General features: G+C 40.6%; 1 protein-coding gene across 1 annotated transcript in view; it reads left to right on the top strand.

Moving 5' to 3' along the window:
• Nucleotides 1-22,525, top strand: part of LOC114435538 (receptor-type tyrosine-protein phosphatase T-like) — a 257,192-nt gene that overhangs the window by 20,725 nt on the left and 213,942 nt on the right. The window contains exon 2 of the mRNA XM_028405262.1: nt 19,666-19,791. Within this exon, the coding sequence (XP_028261063.1) occupies nt 19,666-19,791 (126 nt within the window). The remainder of the gene's footprint in view (nt 1-19,665; nt 19,792-22,525) is intronic.

Genomic DNA, 22,525 nt, shown 5'->3' with positions numbered 1-22,525 from the left:
AGAGTTTTCTTTAGTTGACAATTTTCTGTAAAAAAAGATAGCCAATTAGAACCCACTTCGCCTCTGATAAACTTCATTGTTCTCAGAGAAACATATAAAAAAAACAGTGAGGTTTAAAATGAACTTTCTTTGTTGTGTAAAGTAAAAATTCAAAAGAATTACAGATAACAATGTTATTATAATACTGTAGGTATCCTAAATTTAGCAAACATAAAAAAGATAATGCTTAATTTTTAAAGCCTGTCTGTTGACACATTACAAGCTACAGTATCAGTATACGTTCTGCCAATATCACACACAGCTGCTTTTTAGATAAACAATGCCAACGCTTAAAAGAACCAGAGAGTTAAATGAGAAGGAAAACTTCAGAGGTTAGCAAGACAAAATGTTATCAACACCATGTTGTTAGCATGTTAGCATGGTTGGATGCTAAGTAGCTAATGACTGTGAAAACATCTGCTAAGGGGAAGCCATGTTAGTTCATTGCCTCGGGTGGCGGTGATAGTTTAATGAGGCTAAAAAAACACATGCACATGCTGATCCCTGTCCTTATTCCAAGTCAGTGACCTTAAGGCTCTAAAATTAGAGGTGGAAATGTGTGTGTGTGTGTGTTAGATTGTGGCTGTGTGTATTGTAGAGGGTCCTTGGTTTTATACTACTTCTTGAAAATGTAGCCTGACTTGCTTTCCGAGAAGTGGAAGACACATTTAAAAAGTGAATCATCTTAATTAGTTAATTGGTAAACATAATTAAATGTGCACTTCAAATTCTTCATCACTTCCAATCAGCCCTTTGAAGAACAGTTGTGTGTGTGTGTGTTTGCTTGCGGGTTGGTGTATTGAAAGGGTTGAAAACCAGGTGATTGTCCTCCCTCTCCTTTTTCAATCGCTTCTCAAGGCTTCGTTGTGTATCTGCCGGTGAAGAACTGCGAAGAATGCTGATTTTAATTTGCAGTCTGTCCACTTCTGCATTTATCAGTCATTTGTTATTATTCCTAATGTACACATTTCTAATTTCTCTCTTTAGAAAAGCACACAGTTTTCTTGTGATAGAGGTTTGAACTTTGGAGGTGGAAGTTTGACACATGATCATATTTCTCTCTTTCTTTCTCTGCTGCTAAAGCTCCTTATGTTTTTTTCTACTTTGTTATTGAATTTGAATATAAATCACTGATACTGAAAGCCGCTTATGAGAACTGAATATATTAGCTGGTTAGTGTGATATGAGTTTCTGAAAGTGGTTAGTGTTTTTGTATGACTTCATTAAAAGGAAAGTTGATTTCTCAGTGTCAGAAGGAAGAATACCACATATGATGGCAGGGATTAGATAAAAGAATAAATAAATAAACTCCAAAGAAGAATGCAAATCATACATTGTGTGTAGGAGTGGATGTTTATGACTTCTACAGCTGTTCAACCTGTGAAATGCTTGCCAGGCTGCTTTAGGCAATAAAGACAAGCTGTATTGGTGATTTGATGCTGAGACCAAAGGAGGAGTCTGACATAACTTGTCAGCCCTTTATATACAAGGACAACAGGGCATTGAATTCCAACATGGCCGCCTACAATTCATACCCGGTCGGGCCAGAAACTTCTAAACTAAAATAGAAAGCGCTCTTTAGACGATCACATACATTTGGTCTCAGTACTGTGGAGGCCCAGCAGAGGTGGCGTCAAGTCAAATCCAGCAAATTAAAGAAAACATAGTTCTGTTTCTAAAGTAACTCAGGTTAAGATTAATTTTCACTGGAGCCATTCAACACATGTTGGGGGGTGGTAGACCCAGGCTGGTACTCCGCTTGGACCTTGCCTGACTCGATTCTATGGACAACCAACTCTTGACTACAAACCTGCTCCTTGTTCCAAGCAGGATATAAAGTTTCCTAAGCCCCTTTTTTCTTTTTACGTCTTTCTGCGTCAGGAGCCAATGCCAGGTGCATTTACCTCCAGATGTTTTTTTGTTAAACAACAGGAACTTGGAGCTGATATAAGGTGGCACACAAATGCATCATTAGCTAATTTAGTTCTTGGCATAGTTGCTTTTGTTGAGCTTCTGTTTCTAGTGTATTCTTATGGGAGCCTCCTTTTTGGGACAGTCTTGAACTGTCTATGAACCCCCCCAGAAGGACCTACCAATTGTAAATGTAGGTACATTTTCAACCCTCCTCTGGTGCAAGTCCCGGCAGAGGAAGTACAACTGCCTAGTGATTTCTGCAGTCGAAACCTGTAGTGTGGAGGAGTTCTTCTGCTGTGACCAGGGTATCTAAGCTTGTCTGGTTCCTCTGTTCCTCTTGCAGTGAATTGAAAGGCTAAGCGGTTTGGAGAATACTGTAAAGCTAGAAAGTGAGCATGCAGAAATCATATCTTTGTTGCTTTTGTTCACTATATATACTTTTGTCTACATACCATTTGAATGTTAGCTGTGTTTGAAGGTACTCAAAGAGTCACCAAGCTAATTGTTGAGCCATCATGTCCCTTATTATTAAAATTATTATTAAATTATTGAATTTATGAGGGTATGGAGAGTCTTTTGTGCAGTAAAATGAGCAGCAGGGTTCAAATAGAACGAGGACAGAGAGAGAGCAGCAGGAGACAAATGGTGTGGAGTGTGAAAAGTGAGTGAAAGTATCCCCTGGCTTTTACAAGTTAAGGTGTTTCTGTAGCACGAACCATTGACCTGACCAAGAGCCAAGCTGTCCTTCAGTGTGTTCTTATGTGTGTGTATGTGTGTGTGTATTCATGCATAGGTGGTGAAGCAGCCAGCACTGTGACAGGGAGGAGAGTGGGAGGATGTATCTGTCAAGAGTTCAGTGTGGTGTGTTTGTGCGTCCTGCATGTGTGTGTACGTGCGTATGTGTTGACCACTGCTGAAAGCTGTCAAAGGCAGACAAGTTGAGGTAAGGAGAGGTCCCTGTGGTGTTTGTGTGTGTGTTTTGTATGGGAGAGAAAGTGATTCAATGCTCATGTTTTTAGGCCTGTTGTGTGTGTGTGAGAGTGAGTGTGTGTCTGTTTGTGAGGCCGTGCCTACTGGGCTGTGCTGAAGCTCTGTTCCAGCCGACCACCCCGGTCCAGACCAGCTGTCAATCATTTCCCCTCACCCCCCTGACCCTTTAAAAAACATTTTAACACACACAAAGCAACACATACACAAAACTAAAAGTAGTTGCAGCTTAGTATCACACACAGATTTGAAGGCGTGGACACACACTAAGTTGTATTTTTTTCCTCGCCACACTACACATTTGTTTCTCAGCTAGAAAAATGTTTCTCTACCCACAGACTGTCTCTTTGATAGTCTGTCTAGAAAGAGAGAAGACATTTCAGAATGCCTCGGCTAACAAGTCAGGTCACACACACACACAGAGGTTCTTGACTAGAGTGTGTGGCTGATAAGCATCTCTGACTGGGGGGGACTCATTAATCACAGTCTACATTCTGGCCACTGGCCTGCATTATAGATAAAGGCACACACAGAAACTTGTCAATATTATGGCCTTGTCTCGTCTTGTATTTCTCACACACAAATTCACATCTACAGACTAGAGACGAAATACAGGAATAGAAAAGATAGGACAGGGTGAAATTTAAAGGTATATTGTTAGAGGGACTGAAAGCATTTCAGCCAAAAAGGAATCCAACATGCTGGATTTAAATTCAGCAACTTCTGAACTGTAGACTGCCTCACTGACTAAACAGCGTCAGTCAGATCATGCATTTCCATGCCATTGTTAAAGCCTTTGGAATAATATTGTGTGTCTTTTGGAAGACACAAACTGAGGAAGTCAGGGAAGATGTATAGGTCTTCACATTGCCATGAACCCTAACCTTAAAGAAAGTTATTTTAAATGCCAAAATGAAGGCCTCAACAGACCTCCGTGCTAAAATGTCACATTTAAATCACAAATAAACACATTCATAGCCTGCTACAAAAAGCTGCTAAAGGGTTAAAGTTAGCCATTAAAACAGGGTAAGGGGGTGTTAAACAGCAACATTTGTAGCAATACACACATTTTACAAGGAAAACCACTCACACGTGGTCCCTGTTTTCGGTTGCCACCGGGACAGATCCTCCCTCCAGGAACATGTAGAGATGCAGCCAGAGAAACGCCCTCACTGGTTCCATTTTTAAGGGTGGAAATATTGACCTCCTACGACATTTTTTTTGGTGAGGACTAGCTGGTTTTAACATAGGGTTAGACTTGCTTTTGGAGCCATCCCCCAGAGATTACAGAGTTAACTGCAGTTTTTGACACATAGGCTTCATTGCAGAAAATCTGTAATCTGTATCTGTATTCTTTCTCTAATCTAGTTTAACTGAGTGATGTGTAGGTCACTCACTTAATTAGGTTGTGTATGTGAAACCTGCGTGTTGCTCCAGAGAGCAATTCCTATGTTAACAAGAGAAACATTTCCATATGATTTCATATAGACCCATTGTGTGTGTTTGTGTGTGTACGCATGCTGTAAAATCCATTGAGTTTGAGTGGAAGTTGCCTTGGGCTGCAGGTTGTTTTGTTGGACCAAGGTCACTGACAGGTTAGCTGGACCCATAGAGGGGTAAAAATACATTATAATTTAACATCTCAGTCTGAAATAGGCCAATGGCAGGCTCAGGGGAGAATATACACACAGGCCAGCACACACTCTGAGAGGTACAGCCACATATCCATGTGTAAAAATCAGGACAATGATGAAAAGCAGGGGAGTAGATGTGTGTTGGAGGGCTGTGCACCTGTCCAATGCTATAAATACACACACACACATACACACACACACACACACACATAAACCTCGGCCCCTGGGTATGCCTGTCCTTGCTCTCCGGTCGGGGTGAAAGCCTGACCTGGTTTCAACAATATGACCTCAGGTGGTGCAAAGTCACACAAAAAACACAAACACATAATGACATTCAGACAATGAACACACATTTGTGCAGGTGCATGCACACGAATCACTGCCTGTTTGATTTTCCAAAAAAAAACGCCCACACACACACCATCGATTTTTTTGCATCTGTTCACATGAATTTTAACCTAAAACTCGACCCTAACCTTAAACAAGGTTTTTATCTCTATATACCATGAATAAATAAATAAATGTAACATTAATCAACAAATGCCCACACTAACATCTTGAGAAAAGGAAGCTGGGCTCATTCCACTGGTGATCCATCTCTGTCATGGAGGCAAAAGGAATACATTTTATCTATAACATCAGTCTGAGGTGAGAGAGAGAAAGGGAGGTAATCAATATTTGTGTGCGTGTGTGTCAGCTTGCAGATCAATGTATCTGCATGTGTGTGGAGCTAATCTGCGTTTGATGAAAGAGTAGGCCAGGATTAAGCTGGTTAAACCTCAGGTTAATGGATGAAACGCTGGGCAAATGTGTGTGTGAGTGAGAGTGTGTGTGCAAGGGATGAGTGGCCTTCCGATTAGGCTGTATTCACATTGTTTATGTCAATACAGCCTAAACACATATGAGCACTTTTGGTCTAACCTCTGTCCTAAATGTTCACATATTGGTGAGACGCTCATGCCTCTGTGCAACTCTTGTGGTGCCCTCTTTCCACCCTCCCTTCCTGTCTTAAAAAAAGTAATTTTAAAGAGTTTACAAGAGTTGTGATTTTATTTGGGTAGCTTTTTTCCTCATCACCACCACCACCACTTTGCACAAAGTAGATTTGAACCTTTATGCAAATGTAGGAAGGTCAGTGTGTGGCTGGAATGCACTGTACAAACACAAAAGCAGAAAAATGAAAGAAAGAAAAAGAAATGGGCAAAACTTGCCATGTGCAAGTCCAGATTAGTCTGAAACTGGACAAAATGTACTGACTGTGCTAAAGAGGACCTGAATGACCTCTGTCTGCCAGTATGTTAGTTACTGTCAGAATCTGAAGAGGAGGCCGAATGCTCAGTGCTGTCCACGACCTAAAGCATAGCTATAAGCAGCCTTTAGCGTTCCAGCTAATTTAAATGAAGTATTAGGCCAGCTAGAAGTTTGGAGTGAAGGGCCACTTCAACCTACACATTCCTGTTATGAATATTTACAGGGATTAAACTGGCTTTTGCTTCAGGGGAAATTATGTAGAGTAGATGTGCAGCGTTTTGGCAGGGCATGCGAGCATGGACCTCCCTGTGTGTGTCATTGTGAAAGCTTCAAATGACTCATGAGACAGTTTCATCGTATGTGTGTCTGTAGTTTTTATACTAATTGGAGGCTGACAGAAGCCTTTAATACTCTTCACAGTGATGAGTATGAGTCTTTATTGTCCAGTTTTAACATGTAGATTTTTTGACCAAACATGTAAATGTTAATGTAAAGTGTAAAAAAAACAGGACTGTCACATTGTGATGGTCTCATTTGTTTGTAATATATGTGACCACGCCATGCAGTTTTTTTTTTTTTACTTTTTGTTCTAGCTTTTTTTCTCCATATAAAATGGTGTTGTGGAATGTTTATACTCTTTATTTTGTCCAGTATTTATGCATGGCATGTATTGTAGGTTCAAAGTATACAAACATTCAAACATTTTTCACACTGAGTCAAATCCACTGCACAAGTTTTCAAGTGTGCATGTTGCTTTTGCAAAGACTTACACAATCATTAAGTCATTAAGTAATCGTCACATCAATGCTAATATTTGTTAGTGCGTGAGCTAGCTGATCATTGTTAACACAGAATGTCACGAGTGCACCCTTGTGCCTGCTCTCTTTAGCTCTCCATAAGCTGTCCCACAATCAGCTCAGGTGGTACAGTCTTTGTGAAACTACTATTACTGCCAGAAAGGTGAGCCAAACTTTGCATACTGTACCTTTTTAAGATTATAGTTTTACTAGTTAGTTCAGCTGATTTGCGTGCTTTCTCAGACAAAGGCATAAAACATAGTTTAACTATTTGGAACAAAAGAGCAGATGTGTGACCGTGACGGCGATGAAATGAATGTTGCTGTTGTTTTCAGGTTCTTAGTTAGGGTGTTACAAGCTGATAAACGGGCTGATTAGCTAAGCTCTTTCTTCCCAGCACATCTCCCTGATTTGTTCAATAAATAATTACAATATAATATTTCAATTTCTATCCTGAGCTGCTCTGAACTGATGAATGCCTCCACAGCAGTGACATAAAAGCCCTAAAACTCATAAAATTTGTCAGAACAAGATGATTAGCTGCTGAAGAATGCATGTCCTGCATTTTTACTGCTGCTCAGGTCTGATTACTGCGAGAGAAACAGACGCTCCGGGCTGTATAATGTGTGCTTACATGCACATACACAAATTCTCTGGTTAATGTGCTGGTGCATACATTTTATGTGTGTCTCTGTGTGTAAGCCTTCATGGAACATATGTGTGCATGGTTTTGTGTGTGTGTGTCCCAGGGAGAGGGTGAGACATAGTCAACATCACTCCTGAAAATAAAACCTACACTCAGCTTCTTCAGCTCTGGGAATTCACTGGGTGATAAATAAGCAGTGCTTGTGCGTATTCCCATGTGTGTCTGTGAGAACAGGCCCAGATGTTTTAAAATGCTACACACACACACACATTATATCTTGGTGCTAATGCTAACAAAGAAAAAAAAATATGTTCACATTGTAAAATGCACATACACAGTTTATTTTTGATTTACACTGAAAAAAGTGTATACATATAATTTTGCTCTTGTTTACAAAAAAGACTGAAGTTTACACATTTTTAGTTTTTGTTTTAACTGACTTGAAAAAGTCATTTGAATATGACTCACAACATGTGCACTGTTCGGCTGTACTGGCATTGAAAATGTGTGATCACAGAGTGAGCTCATTCTACAAAAGTTTCTTTTTGCACATATTTCACACCATGTCAGATGCATATGTCACAGTCTTTGGAAGCCTTTGGTTTGTGTTAAGAAAAGAGGACCTAAAGAAAAAAAAAGATGCTTCACAACAGTCTCACAGAACTCACAGCTTTGGTTTGGTTGGAGTAAAGAATGGCTGCACTAATGCTGCTGTAATGCCGTTTTTTTTTCCCCTCTCTTCGCTTCTAATGAATTATAAATGCTCATTGATTGGCTAAGCTTATAGGTCAGCAATTAACCAAGATGTTACAAAAAACAGAAACAAAAGGTTGCAAGTGTGGGAGAATGAAAGACAGATATGTTCATGGAAAAATGAGAAAGTAGGTGTAAAAAGACAAAGATAGAAAATGTTGCTCATTGACCCACGACCTTCTTATATCATATAACTTGGAAATTAATTCTGTATGACTGTAAATAAAAAAATAGTCGATGTGGGAGGCTCTGGTTTTCCCCATCTTGGCAGCCTCTGGGTCTGCTGAACCTCTAATTTATCCAAATGTGGGCAAAGCAAAGGAGCATGTTGGCAGATGAACCCCGAAAACCAGCATAGCTGTAGGCGTTTTGTATTCCAGCTTTATTGACATTTTAGCATGGGTGTTTATAGAGATTGTCCTCAAGTGGCTTGTTGAGGAACTGCAGTTAGAACCTAGTGTGTGTGTGTGTGTGCGTGTGCGTGTGTGTCTAGAGCGCCACGCTAGGAGATTTCACACATGCAGCGGCTCATCGAGGTCTCGAACCAGGACCTCTCGTGCCAAAAGCGACTGTCATACCCCTACACTACAGGACACAGAGCCACCCTGCACAGAAGGCGTTAACTTTGAGAGAACTAATAAATATATTCGAGTCCTGATCGGGAGGTAATGTCCGATTCCGATCGAGTCTGAAATCAAGTAATCAGGCCTGATTTCCGATCACGTGATCGGAAATCAGGCCATCCCTAGTTTATAGGTCTATAAAGTAGTTTAATCCAGACTGTCTCTAATTGTAGACACACCAAGAATCAAAGAAATAACAGCCTTAACTACAAACGTTTTCTGTCTGAGAGAAGCCACTCTTCCATTTTCTTCCTTTGTCCGTTCAGGGCTGAGTGGACAAAGAAAGAAAAAAGTGTAAGTATACGGATAAGGATAAGGGCTGAGGAGGGCAATAGCCTCACATGAGAATGATGAAACAGACAAGAAAGAAAACCGGTGAACTGGAGAGCAAAAAACAAGGGGATAAAAAAGAGAGAAGAGAAGAAAGAGAAGGTGACAGGAGTGAAAGAGGAGCAAAGGAACAGCAATGTTGACAGGAGGAGAGGAGCAGAGGAAGAAGAGAGGAGGACAGGGAGCGGTGGTCACCCCTGTAGTTTTGCTAGGAGGAGGTTTGGACCTGCTACCTCTCCTAATGAGCACCAGAGAGAGAGAGAGAGTGTGTGTGTGTCTGAAGCTGTGTTAAAGCATGAAAGTGTGTGTGCCAGTGTGTGCACATGTGTTTCTGCCTGCTGTAGTCTTCCTTTAAAGATGAGTTTGTGTGTGTATGAGGGTTTATCCCCACGGCTCTGTGTGTAGGTGTGTGTGTGTATTTCTACAGCTATGTTTTACAGGGCCAATCAAAATGCATACATAAACTTTAGCTATGTTAAGGTTGGGGTAAAAGTAAGTTACTGTGTCCATTCTTATGTTTAATAGTGCTGTTTCTTTGTTTACCTCCAAATACACTGTTAACTTCAGCCTATCAGCACTGAGCACGGCCCTTTAGTTTTAATGGCCATTCAACGCAACACAGTAGGCACTTTGTTCTCAGCCCTGAAAGAGGTCTTGGTCGTGGAAACACATGAAACGGTGCAGGGAGCCCTAAAGCAGCTACAGTAGAAACACAACTTTAATGCTACACAAAGCACACACACACACACACACACACACACACACATCTTTGAGCTCGCACCACAAGTTGTCACTTGCTTTCAGAAATATGTGGAACAACCAGGAATGTAGGCTACTATTAATTGCGTTTTACTGTTGTATTTGTTTTGTTTACATCTTGTTAAACAATTATCAGTTCAACTATGTTTAGTATCTTCACCAAGGGACAACATGCTATTGACATGTCAAAGGATTCATGCAGAGATCCCTCTGCAGCCTCTGGATCGGTTGAGTTGCCAAGTTTACTTTGCACAGAAAGCTACACAAACATATCCAATACTAGCCGTTACACAGCTACTCTGATCAGCTATATATATTGTATATTACAACCACTGAGAAGTGAAATAAATAACACTGATTACCAGGTTACCATGGTGCCTGTTTGGTTTAAGAGCAGGAAAAAAATGGACAGGGGCCAAATCAAAAGTGGTCCAAGGAAGAAAAAGAGTGGGAAGAGGGAAAAAAATGCTAAAAACCTGACAAATGACTTTGCAAATTATAAGGATTGTTGGAGAGTGGACAGTACATATATGTGTGTGTGTAAGAGAGATGTAAGAATAAGGTGGAACCTGTTATTAATGTAGAGCTCTGTGGTCTGACAGCACTGTAATCCAGAGCAGGATTAGCATGCTAATGGTGACAGGACCTCATCAGAACTCTTCTCAAACGCTTGTGTGAATGTGACAGAGAGAGTTTAGGCTTCTTAGAGGGTGTGCTACAAAGGGAGCGTGTAAATGTCACTGGTACCACTATGTCTGTGTGTGTGTGTGAGAGAGAGAGGGAGTGAGTGTGTGTGTCCTACAGATGATTCATGTCTTGACTCTGGCCGTCTTCACGACTCAACAGTTTTAGTAAAGTTTGAAAGTTTCTGGCAGTCTGTTATACTGACGTCTCACATGTGACATGGGCGGCTGAGGGCAGAGATCTCACTGTTCACACCAAACCAACTGGACGTTCAAAGTTTGCCATGATTCATTGTGATGGCTGGTATGGGGGCTGTGGTGAAATTTTACAGGATTATTTCCCCACATTTTAATCGCAGGTTTTAAGATCACATTTTTGTGTGTAATCATTCTCAATATGAGACATTGTCAGGTCACCAACCGGCATGTGGAGTCAGAGGGACATCTAATAAGCCAATTACTTTGACAAATGTGGCTATAGATGCATGGATTACAGATAAAAGCAAGGTTGCTGCATGACATTAGTCTAAAGATATATAAAGTAGAAAGTATGTGTTTGGCTTCAGAGCTGAAAGGATCTTGAAAAGTTTCTGTGGTGCTTAAGTGAGCACTAAACTCAAAACGGGGACAACTTGGTTCTCAATCTGTCGCCCTTTACACATTAGACAGGACCCACTAACATGAGTGGGAATGGGTGCAATCTGTCATCAGTGTTTGTTGGTTTCAGCTCCCATTAGCTTAATAGAAACATGAATAGATGCATGAGTTTCAGTGTGATGCTTCTTTTTTGCAAGCAGTGCTTAAACCTCTAAGTTTTACGTAGTGAATTTATAAAAACAGTCACTCGCCTTTTCCAGTTGTTTGGTGTATTGTGATATTGAAAGGCAACCATGCAATTTGAAAGAGGCCGGTTGTCTTTTGAGCATGTCGACTAACTGACTTTAGGTTTGTTAAATTTTGGGTCAGTACAGCTTTGTCAGACTGAGAGCAGGCATGGCTGCTTTCGAAGGCCACATGAGGTTAACTCAATTTGCAAGTGTGTACACCTGTGCTTTTTATGTACAGTATAAATGAGTGTGTGTGTTTTTTCCTTGTGTGCGTATTTCGCTTGGGCAAGGTTAAAGTGGGTTTTAGGAAGTGGAATACAATTACTGCTGCTTGAGGGAGCCCAAAAATCAACTCAGCTGTGTGTATGTGTGTGTAAGACTAAGTACTTCCTTTGTCTGCTTTGTCAACTTCTTCTCTTCTAATTTAAAATGACTGCTCGCTGCAACCTGACATTTTTAAAAAGGAGGTACATGTGTGGGTAAAAATGAGTGTTTGTGTGTGTATCAATCTCCTAAACATTCCAATCTCTCTACTTCCCCTTTGTACCCCCCCCCCCCCCCCCCCCCCCCCGCTCATGTCTAAACCAATTGCTTCAGTTTAGTACGAACAGACATTAGTGTGCGTTTTGGTGTGATGTTGTTCATTTGCTGTTTAGGCTTAAAGTGTGTGTGTGTGTGTGAGATGCCAGTGAAAGCGATTGGTTGCGAGGTTATTTTCAGTGTTCTTTCATGCAGAACTAAAGGTTACAAGGCAGGTCTCCTATTGATTCATGTTGCAGATAATTAAAGTCACAACAGACCTTTCAGGAAAACACTTCCTTCCCTTTAAGACTTCAACACAATCACACTAACATACAGAGCACAAGCACAGTAACTCCAATCACTTGCTCAATTGTTTGCTCACTAGGCTGTTAGTCACTCTTTCCACCACTCCCATCCCTCACTCATTCACCGACATGCACTCACCAACACTCGCTCCAGCCATGTGATTTATTCACTTGCCCAGTCAGTCACAACTCATTCATTCACTCTGCTGATTAAGTCCTTAGGTCACTTAAGCTGGATCCATACTCCACGAGAACAAAGAACCTTCTTCTCGCGGTGCTTCGAGTAAGACACATGGCCCGGGCAAAACTTTTTTCCCAGTGGTGTGCGAGAACAATTCTGTGGTTGGTTGAAATTTAGTGGGCGTGATGAATGTGGTAAAGCGCAAGAGCCTTCTTCAGGCGCACAGAACACACAGACTTGGAAGGAGGAAGCACAACGATGATGGACAGTTTAGATGAGCAGCTGGCAAACAGCTCCTGGAAGGAGAAACATGGCGCACAGAGGAGAGTGTCTGTCCAAAAGGTGGCGATAAAAATGAATCCCAGTATTGATCACGGCGTTACTGGACGTGCATGTTAAACAGTGGGAGACGGGATGTATTATTCCAGACAGTCATCCACACGTTCACAGAATTAAATTCACACAGACCAGAGGTCTGCTCTACAGTCAGCTACACTAATCTATCTATCTATTGTCATGCTATACGCCCTCTTCCCTGAGAATTATCAGCTTGACTCGTTTGTATTATTTACTGATTCACCCATTTATTCACACACACTCACTCAGCAGTGACTAACACAATAAAATAACACAATTGACATCCATTCATTCATTCATTGACTGAGCTTGAATTCCCAACCTGTCATGAGTAATCTGTGTAAAGCACTCAGAGAACTGCAAAAATAGTTTGAATACTGCCTTAAAATAAATATGCCCCCCCCCCCCCCCCAAAAAAAAAAACAAAACAAAACAAAAAAAACTAATTGAAGCACAGATGCAGATTTCTCTGGACCGCAAACAGCAGCTTTCGTTGGAATGTTAAAGCACCTGCTCTCCAATTTTTCTCCTGCTTTGTTTGGATTTCAGTTAGAGCTCTTCAAGCTTGTTATGCATTCACTGCCCTGCTGCTCTCATGCAAACACCGGAAATCTCAGTGAAAGCTTTCAGGACACTGAGACACTCTGACCCTCACATTTTGGTAGAACAAGCAGCTTGTTCTCTGTATAAATAAATGTGTTTTAGCACATGTTTGCTGCTTTTTTCTCACTGGGTCATTTTCTTTCTTTGACAAAAAATTGGTTTGACTTCTCACCCCACACAGCTTTTCCTTTCTCAGAAGTGTATAAACATACACAACCTGTGACCAGTCTGCATTTTAAATGGCTTGAACCTGCTTCATCATAGAGTCTTTCTGTATTATGTTTTTTATCGTTCATTCTCTTCCAGGGGAGGCACAAAACTTCTCATGTTGTTTTTTTTTTTTTTACAAATTAAGTGGATTTTTTTTTCTTTACCTCCACCACTGTTGAATACTTCTCTCTCTCTCTCTTTCACACACACACACACACACACACACTTCGACCCATCTGCTCGAGGCAGCTGTGTGTTACACTCACAAATCTCTGCCTCCTTTCTCTTATTATCCAGGCTTATTGGGGTGGCAGTAATGGCATTTAGATATTTAGCCAGTGTGTTTGTTTGCCTAAGGGTGTGTGAGTGTGTGTGTTTGCATGGAGTACATGGGGGCAGATGGCATATGCTGGCATTAGATTTAAAATGACTAAATGGAAATATTTAAAGAACTTGTCATCTTAGCTGACAGTGGATTTAATATGAGTTAACTAGAGATAAGATATACAGTGCAGATGCACGCACGTACTGAAGCACTGCACACACCCACCCACACATATGCAACAGTATATGAAGTCACGCCTGTTTTTTTTTTTGTTTTTTTTTTTAAGGCATCTTCAGTGGAGCCTGACCAATATACTGGACAGCTGGTATTAATGGTCAATACTAGCCTATCATAGATGTGTCAATAGTTGCATGATGTACTTCACACTTCACATCACATATTTTGACTCTCAGCCAATATGAAGCACAGGACATCACACCTGTACAGATGGTGTGATGTGCACACTGTGTAGTTACGGATGCTGTAGTTATTGAAATATATACCTGAAAAGATTAGGAAAAAAAACAATGACCTACAAATGTAATATAATCCTAGCCAGTTAGAGAACACATATCAAAAATACTTCTCAATATACAGCATATTGATCACAGTGGACATTTTCAACTAGAGGTATTGGTTAGAATGACTCGCAATAACCACTCATTCTCAGTGAAATGGGTCTGGAAACCTGTCCCCATCATGCTCTTTTCCACAATGTACAACCTCCACTTATGCTAATGCTCATGTTTTTTTAGTCCCTTTTTTCCCTGATGCACATTAATGGGTAAATGGCAAACTAAATTATGTGGCTCTTTGCCAACTTGGCCAAAAATGCTTCTCCATCCAATAAGCACAAGTCATACATCTATTTACATTTAACTGACATAAACAACAATCAACTTAAACATCCGGAGGAGTATGGTCATAAAGTTTAGCTGCTTTCCACCTTGGTTATAGCATCTCTTTTGCTCTGCACACACACTTACACAGAGCAACATGTCCTCAGTTTGCTCCCACACACACACACACTTGAACATGAAGTCACACTCAGGATCAGTAGATGTTATCTAAGTGAGCAGTAAACAGACTCTTTAGAGCCGGTCGCCTCAGGGTGCCTCCCTCTGGTTTGTGGCTCCGTGGGTCCTGTCGCTCTGTGTTAGCTTTGGCACACATGAAAGGCTCTAATGGCTGCTATTGGTGCCTCGGGGGAATGGAAATCTCAACATGAGGAAGACAGGGGATTCTGCTTAAATAAGTGTTATCATTGGAGGATGTATTTATGCGTGTGTAAGAGGGTATTTTCAGGGTACTGGGTTATTTTTGCTGGCTCTTGTGGGGGTTCACGTTGCTGTATCTGCATATATGTGAGTGTTTGTGGATGGGAGCCAGGTTGCTTGCATAACATAATAGCAGCGTGTTTGAGTGCAGCTATAATGGTGATACAGAGTTAGTTAGAGCTGGGTGATCTAAGCACATGGCACACTGGAGCAGATGTGAATTCAGGCAGAAATATCAGTTCTGAATGCATATTTGCCTTAGAACCCCATTATCTATTTAAACTGAATATTCATTAGGATAATATAGTTAAGTGACATTGTCTCATGCAGCAGTTGCACATGCTAGTTTAATGTGATTATAATGCTATGGCGCACAAAACATCTAAAAAAAATTGACCTGACACTACAGTTACTTTAGTGACTGAATCTTAGAGGCAGTGTGGAGGCGATGTTAAAGTCGTGATTCTCACACACACTATACACATTTTTGATATCATGTTTGAAGCAAAAAGCATCACCTGAAATCCATCAATCAAAACAAAGTAAATCTAGCCGAGGTTATTGATTTTGTTTTCTCTTACCTTTTGAAATGTGTCCAGATTTTTCACCTTGAACATGCACAGGCAAGCACACACACATACACACACAACCCATTCCCATTATGTGAAAAGTAATTAGCATGCTGCTTAATAGGCTTTGTTGAGGCTGTTTTGTTGACAGCAAAACAAATTACATCTCAACAACAAGAGGAACACTGTAATTTCAATTAGTCTGCCGTTAATTTAAACAATAACAGCCGCTGTTAACTGAAAACAGAAGCAAAATTAGTATGTAAACTGTCATTGGGAGTATTAAGTGGAGATCTGGAATGACTCAGTTAAAAATAAGTTTGAGGCAGAACAGTAAACAAATATTTTAGAAGTGTTTCTGCTGGAAGAACAGAGGGTTAACTTAGGTGGGGTCAACAAAAACATTCAATCTTGTTTTTCAATTTTAAAAAAAGCAAAATGAGGTGCTAGTGAGGAGAGTGTGCAGAGAAGATGGAAGGAGCTGATGAATGAGGAAAATGAGGGGGAATGGTGAATATTGTAAACAGGAAGTAGCAAACAGCAGAAAGGATGAAGTGAGGAAGGCTCTGAGGAGGATGAAGAGTGGAGAGGCTGTTGGTCCTAATGACATACTGTACCTGCAGAGGTGTGGAGGAGAGACAGCAGTGGAGTTCCTAACTAGCTTGTTCAGCAGGATTTTAGAGAGACAGGGATGGCGGAGAAATACTGCTCTTTAAGAACAGGGTTGATGTGCAGAGCCGAAGCAACTACAGAGGTATGAAGTTGATGAGCCACACAATGAAGCTGTGTGGAAGCTAGGCTAAGAAAGGTAGTGGATATTTGTGAACAGCAGTATAGCTTCATGCCCAGAAAGAGCACTACTGGTGCAATTTTTGCTCTTAGAATGTTAATGGAGACTCAGACAGGTCAGACAGGGGTTTAAGGTGGAGGTGGGCTTCACCAAGGATTGTCTTTGAGTCCTTTCTTATTTGCTATGGTGATGGACAGGCTGACATGAGGTCAGACGGAAATCTCCATGGACAATGATGCTTGTGGATGACATTGGGATCTGTAGTGAGAGCAGAGAGCAGGTGGAGGAACACCTGGAGAGGCGGAGGTTTGCTGTGGAAAGAAGAGGGATGGAAGTTGGTCGTGGTAAGACAAAGTACATGTGTGTGAATGAAAGAGAAGGAACTAGAATGGGGGTCACGCAGGGTTGAGGTCAAGAAGGTGCAGGACTAGGTATAATGTCAACAGTCTAGTGTGGCAGGGTGTGGAAAAGAGGTGAAGAGGCGACTGCAGGCTGGTTGGACTGAGTGGACAAAAGTGTCAGGAGTGTTGTGTGGCAGAAGAGTTTCAGCATAATCAAAGGAAATGAGTACAAGACAGTAGTTACAGCAGCTATAGTATTCTATACTCTATTCACTTTACATAAATAAGCAATGAAGCAAATGTTCACACAGACCTCAGTTAGGGTGAACGCACCTTTACCTCTCCACATCATTTATTCAGATTACAGCAACATGCAAGCTTTCAGTGTGAACCGTGTGGTGTGTTTTATTATTCAGCGTCTCACATGATTTACCTGCTTTTACTGCCTGATGCATAATGTTGACAGCCTTAAATCTGGTTTATCACACTTCTGCTGGAAACTGGCTGCATTATGAAGCTGACAGCTGTATGGAAACATGTTGGTTGACAATAGAAGATCAACAAATGACAGAGCAGCAACAGAAATGTCGCTAAATACAAACAAGAACAGACATCTTTGTGTTTACTTTACATCATTTTTTATTAATATTTTTTGTTGTACATTTTTATGTCCATATAGACACACTGTATATTTTTTTTACAAGTTGATTAGTAGAAATAAAGGTCTCTGCCTGTCTGTTTTACAGACACACATAACGCTCTACCATCATAGTGTCCCACTTTGCACACACACATGCTACAGATCACACCAGAGTATCAGTGTTTTTTCATTAAGGAAATCCTGAAACAGAACATGTGTGTAAATATGTTTGTGTACAGGGAAGGGGGGGGGGGTACTGTACTGATTTTCTAAACTAGTTTTGGGGCAGTAACACACACACAGACCTACTGCTGCAAGCCACTTCTCTCTCTATCTCATCCCCTCATCTTAAAATTGCAGATCTGATATTGAATATTGATAGATACCCCTCAGCCCCCCTTCCTTGCCTGTTTATAGCTGCTTTCTAATGAGATCACTTTGATTTCTTTTCATTTCTAATGAGATCACTGAACAACGAGGGGGCGATAAAGGCTAATTATCACAGTATTGATTAATTTATTACGGTTATTTTCATATCTGTAAGAAAAAATAGTGTTTTTCCACTTTTCACCCCGTTGCTGGGGGTTGTTTTTCAGAATACAGATAGAAGAGCTTTTTTTTTCAAGTTTATTTCCCAGTTGACGTAAGTCTTGCTTGAAGAGGCATAATCAAGACTATACCGTATACAGTTTGTAGTATGTGTGTTTTAATAGAGGGTGTAGGAAGGTAATAGAAGCCTGTCTCAGGAGAATTAAGTTCAAGAGTCCAACCAACATTTTCTTTTTAAGTGATTCAACTCAGCCAAGCTGTAAACATGTTTATTTTTGCTGTAAAACTGGGTATTTTAATATGGAGGTCTGTGGGGATTAACTCTCTTTTGGAGCCAGCATCATGTGGCCATTAGAGGTTCTGCAGTTTTTACACTATTTAATTCTGATAAATAAAAAAACAACAGGAGTCTGCAGTCTCGTCCATCAGTTTTGAATGAATCCCAATGAGGGAGGATCTCTAAATTCACTCCCCATACACGTTTAAAAATTGAAATGTATTTCTGATGCAGAGTGTGCATTTTAACATGGAGCCATGTGTATTGACTTTTATAGCCAGCCTCAAGTGGCCATATGAGGAACTACAGTTGGTTGCGCTTTCGATATATTGCTTCATTTTAGCTGCTTGAAACCCACAGACCGCTTGAAAGATGTCTCGAAGCTTGTGTGGCTTCTCCCTTGACTTCATTGTAATCTACAATCATGTTAGAGGAAGACGGCATGCTTTAGTTTGATGAGGCCTAAACTGACACATAAGCTCCCAGAAGATGACAGCAACAAAGAGGCAGACACACAAAAAAGTATGCATTAAGTGATTTCATGAATAAAGCATCGACGCTCCCCCATTTCAAATACTTCAAAACAAATTAAAATGGTTGTGTGTCAAAGCATATGTCTAATTAGGGAAGTGTGTTTATGTGTGTGTGTGTGTGTGTATGTGTGCTGTGCTGGGGGCTAACAGAGAAAGCTAATGCAGTGGAAAATGTGTCTTAGCCGGGCCATGAAATAATGATGAGACACTGTGACTTAATCATGTTGACACACAGAGCTTTCTCTTCATCTAGCTCTATCTCTCTCTTTCTCTCTCTGTCATACAAAGGCATGCTCTCTCACCCTCTCCATCTACTTTCAGTCTTTCTTCCTTCACTTCTCTGATGAACTGTGACAGTGTCTGTCTTGCAGTGGCTCTTTCAATTCATGCTGATAACTTAATTAGTATTATATAGTTGATGATACTGAGGCAGCCTTTTAAACAAGGAAAGCAAATGTTGTTAGAGTGATTGAAGATAATATAATCATAAATATGTTGAAGTTTTCAACAATGTGGAACTCAAATTATATATGAAGAAGGCATACCATGTAGAAAATGGTTATACATCTGGTGTGGTATTTATTTATTTTATTTTATTTAGAAGAAACAGAGCAGAAACAGAACTTTGTCGTCATTTTTGCATGCGGTGCACCACCTTGTCTCGTGTCAGCTCATTTTGTAGTAAACAGATACTCCACTCGCTCTTACTCTCTGACAGAGTGGTGGCTCAAGGCTTTTTGTGTAGCTCCCGGCAGTCAAGAGACTTGTCATTTTGAGCAACCTGAGAGGCCTGGATTATTAAAAACCCACTTAACTGCTGTCACCGAACCAATCAGCACTGGAATCCTGATGATTATAACAGTCACTTCCATTAGACTTGTCAGCAGATGACTGTTGTGTCAATTCATTCATCTTTTCTCTCTCTCTCTCTCTCTCTGTTTAGGTGGCTGCACATTCGAGGAGTCATACAGCAGCTGTGGGTACAGCGTTTCTCTAGGAACCAATGGATTTACCTGGGAACAGGTCAACTCCTGGGAAAAACCCACCATGGACCCCGCCCTTCCTACAGGTAGGACATTATATATTCATATTGAGGTTTAGCTTGTCTTGCCAGAAAATACAACTAAATGAAAGGTATTTACTGTTTCTATGGTAAGCATTTGTTTTAAGACACCAACACTCACAGTTCTTAAATGTATAGATTCAAACATTATTTTTCAAACTAGCAGGCGGAATCTTTATTTTTTTATAAATCATGTCTTTCAGCATCAGGTGAAAAGGTTAACTTCTCTTCTTCTTCTTCACATCACCATCCCTCCCTCTGTCCATCTGAGTTGGCAGACTTGGTGGACAGATCGTGACATGACCCCAGCTGGGTCCCTCTCCACCTGTCAAACGCCAAATGTGCAATCAGACAGCCCGCATGTCCATCTCATCCTCTCACACAGTTCTGCCCTTTCTCTCTCTCTCGCCCACTGTCTCACTTTACCACACACACACGAGGCTCATCTCACACGTTCACACACACATCCGTTTCTTACGTCCTTCCTCCTGTAGCTTGAGTCACCTTTGTCTCCTTTCTCAGTTAACTTATTTGACTGTTTATCAGAGCCTGTATCAATAGTGCACCACAGCTTGAATTATGGCTCATGTAGATGGGATAAAGTTGCTATTATGCGTAAAATATTCCATAATAGCAAGCATGCATAGTGCATTTCTTGCCTTTTTTGTATGTCTTTTTGTTGTTTCACTGTCAATGCCCTCAAACAGAATGGGTCAGTGGTGTAATCAATTCTTCTGTAGCCAAGAGAAAACCCGATAGGAGCCCATCCATTAACTCCAGATACAGTAACAGGTGCCTGCTGTTGTTGACAGTTTTATCAGCTGGTTGTGTAAAGGAATGGATGGTTTTTTATCCCCCTTATATAGACTACTCATTACAACAGAGTACTAAGTAATCATTCATGTGCCCAACGATCACAAATGCCCCTTTTTTACTTCTCACTCTGTCATTTATTATCTCTGTGATGTCAATTATTGCTCCCATACATCATCATCATCTCTCATCACTTCCTTTCCCCATCATTGTCTCTGACATGTCAGTGATGGTGGAGAGAGAGAGAGAGAGGGAGTATGTATGTCTTATGTCAGTTATCTGTCTCATCTATGGTTGTGGGTGGTGGTTGTCAGCGGTGATAGCCATCATGGCCTATAAGGCCTTCTCATCATAGCCAACTTATCAACTGCACTCGGCCCTGACAGCTGCAGATCTGATAAGGCAGGACAAGAACAAATTGTCTGTCACTCTCTTTGTCTGTCTCTCCTGTTAGCAGTCAGTTTTCTCATTTTGTGAAGTCTGCTAATGCTAATACTGGACATCAGATGGCTCAATACACTATTACTGTCAAAAGACTTAGATAAGGGATATTTTAAATAGAAAGAGTAATTTTCTGCACAGTTTGAACCTCAAATATTTCAGGGTATTCAAATAATTTCAAGTCAAACTTAATGAGATTTTTTTTTCCCTTTTATGTGTTTGGACCTTAAACATGCTGTTTTTATGTGCCTTAAAACACACAGAGGGTTCACATAATATCCCGGTTGAGCATTTGCAAGTCACACATCTCCATAACAATCTTGAAAGTCCATGGATAGGTTAATTTTTTGCATTTTCTAGCCATTATATCTGACTGCCGTTTACTCTATTGGACAGCAAAGCCTTATGAACTCTGTTTTAAAAAAGTAATCTACGGTATCTTGAACTACTGTTGCTGTAACAGTCTGTGAGATGCACCCAGCACTTGTCAAGGATTTATCTCTTAGTTGTCTTAACAAATGCAAGCAAATCGAATTGCATCACACATCAGTAAGAGTCATTTTCAATAACAACCTTTAAACATACACCAAAAAAAAAATGTTAATCTGAATTTATCAGCAGTCACCCAGATCAAAGCAGGCAAGCATCTGAGGCTCTGATGCAATGTAAAGCTAATCCAACAAGCCACTCTGCTCATGTTCGTAACTGATCGATGTCCACTGACCAGCTGCTATACATCTGAAACACTAGAAGAAAATTAGTGTGCACTTTAGTTGTGGGAGGATCTTTCAGATGTTTAAAGTATGTTTAGAATAATTTCCCATTTAGGGGGGCTGTGAAGAGACATCTTTTCAGTAGCCATGTTATAATCTATAGTTGACCCTGATTTACTACAATGATAAGAACATTACTTATTGAAAAGCTGCCAGGTAAATGTAGTGGAGTGCCGAACACATTTTCCACAAAAATACTGCATAAAGTTTTAAGCTTCTTCAAAGATGAGGTTTCTGATGTTTTCCCTTCAGTCTGTGCACAACATGTAAATGCAGGCAGGGTCAAATAACCCTCTTGCTTTTGTCTCGTGGCCTCCATTATCGACACAGTTATCATATAATCCTCTTTCGCGCCTCACCTCCGTAATATTGATGCGGTTGATACGGTTGTCATAGAGCGTAACCCATACTTGACAGCTTGTAGATCTGACAAGATTGGATTGGCACCATCGCTCTGTCTCTCGCTCCCTCTACCTCCATTTAGACATCATTGTCATATAGTCCATATAGTCCTGACAGCTCATAGATCACTGGGTTAAGCATGATTGGATTAGAACTTCTTCTTTCATCATCTCTGTATTGACATGGTAATAATATAATCCACACCCCTGACAAACCCATAGATGTGACAGGTTTGGAGAATTGTTTTTCTCTCTCTGATCATCTACATATAGCAGAGTTCATGAATTTCATCACTCTGAAACAAGCTTCAC

Source organism: Parambassis ranga, chromosome 5 (assembly GCF_900634625.1).
Source record: "Parambassis ranga chromosome 5, fParRan2.1, whole genome shotgun sequence".
NCBI lineage: Eukaryota > Metazoa > Chordata > Actinopteri > Ambassidae > Parambassis > Parambassis ranga.
Note: the sequence above shows the minus strand (reverse complement) of the source record. Positions and strands in the feature narration are given on the sequence as shown.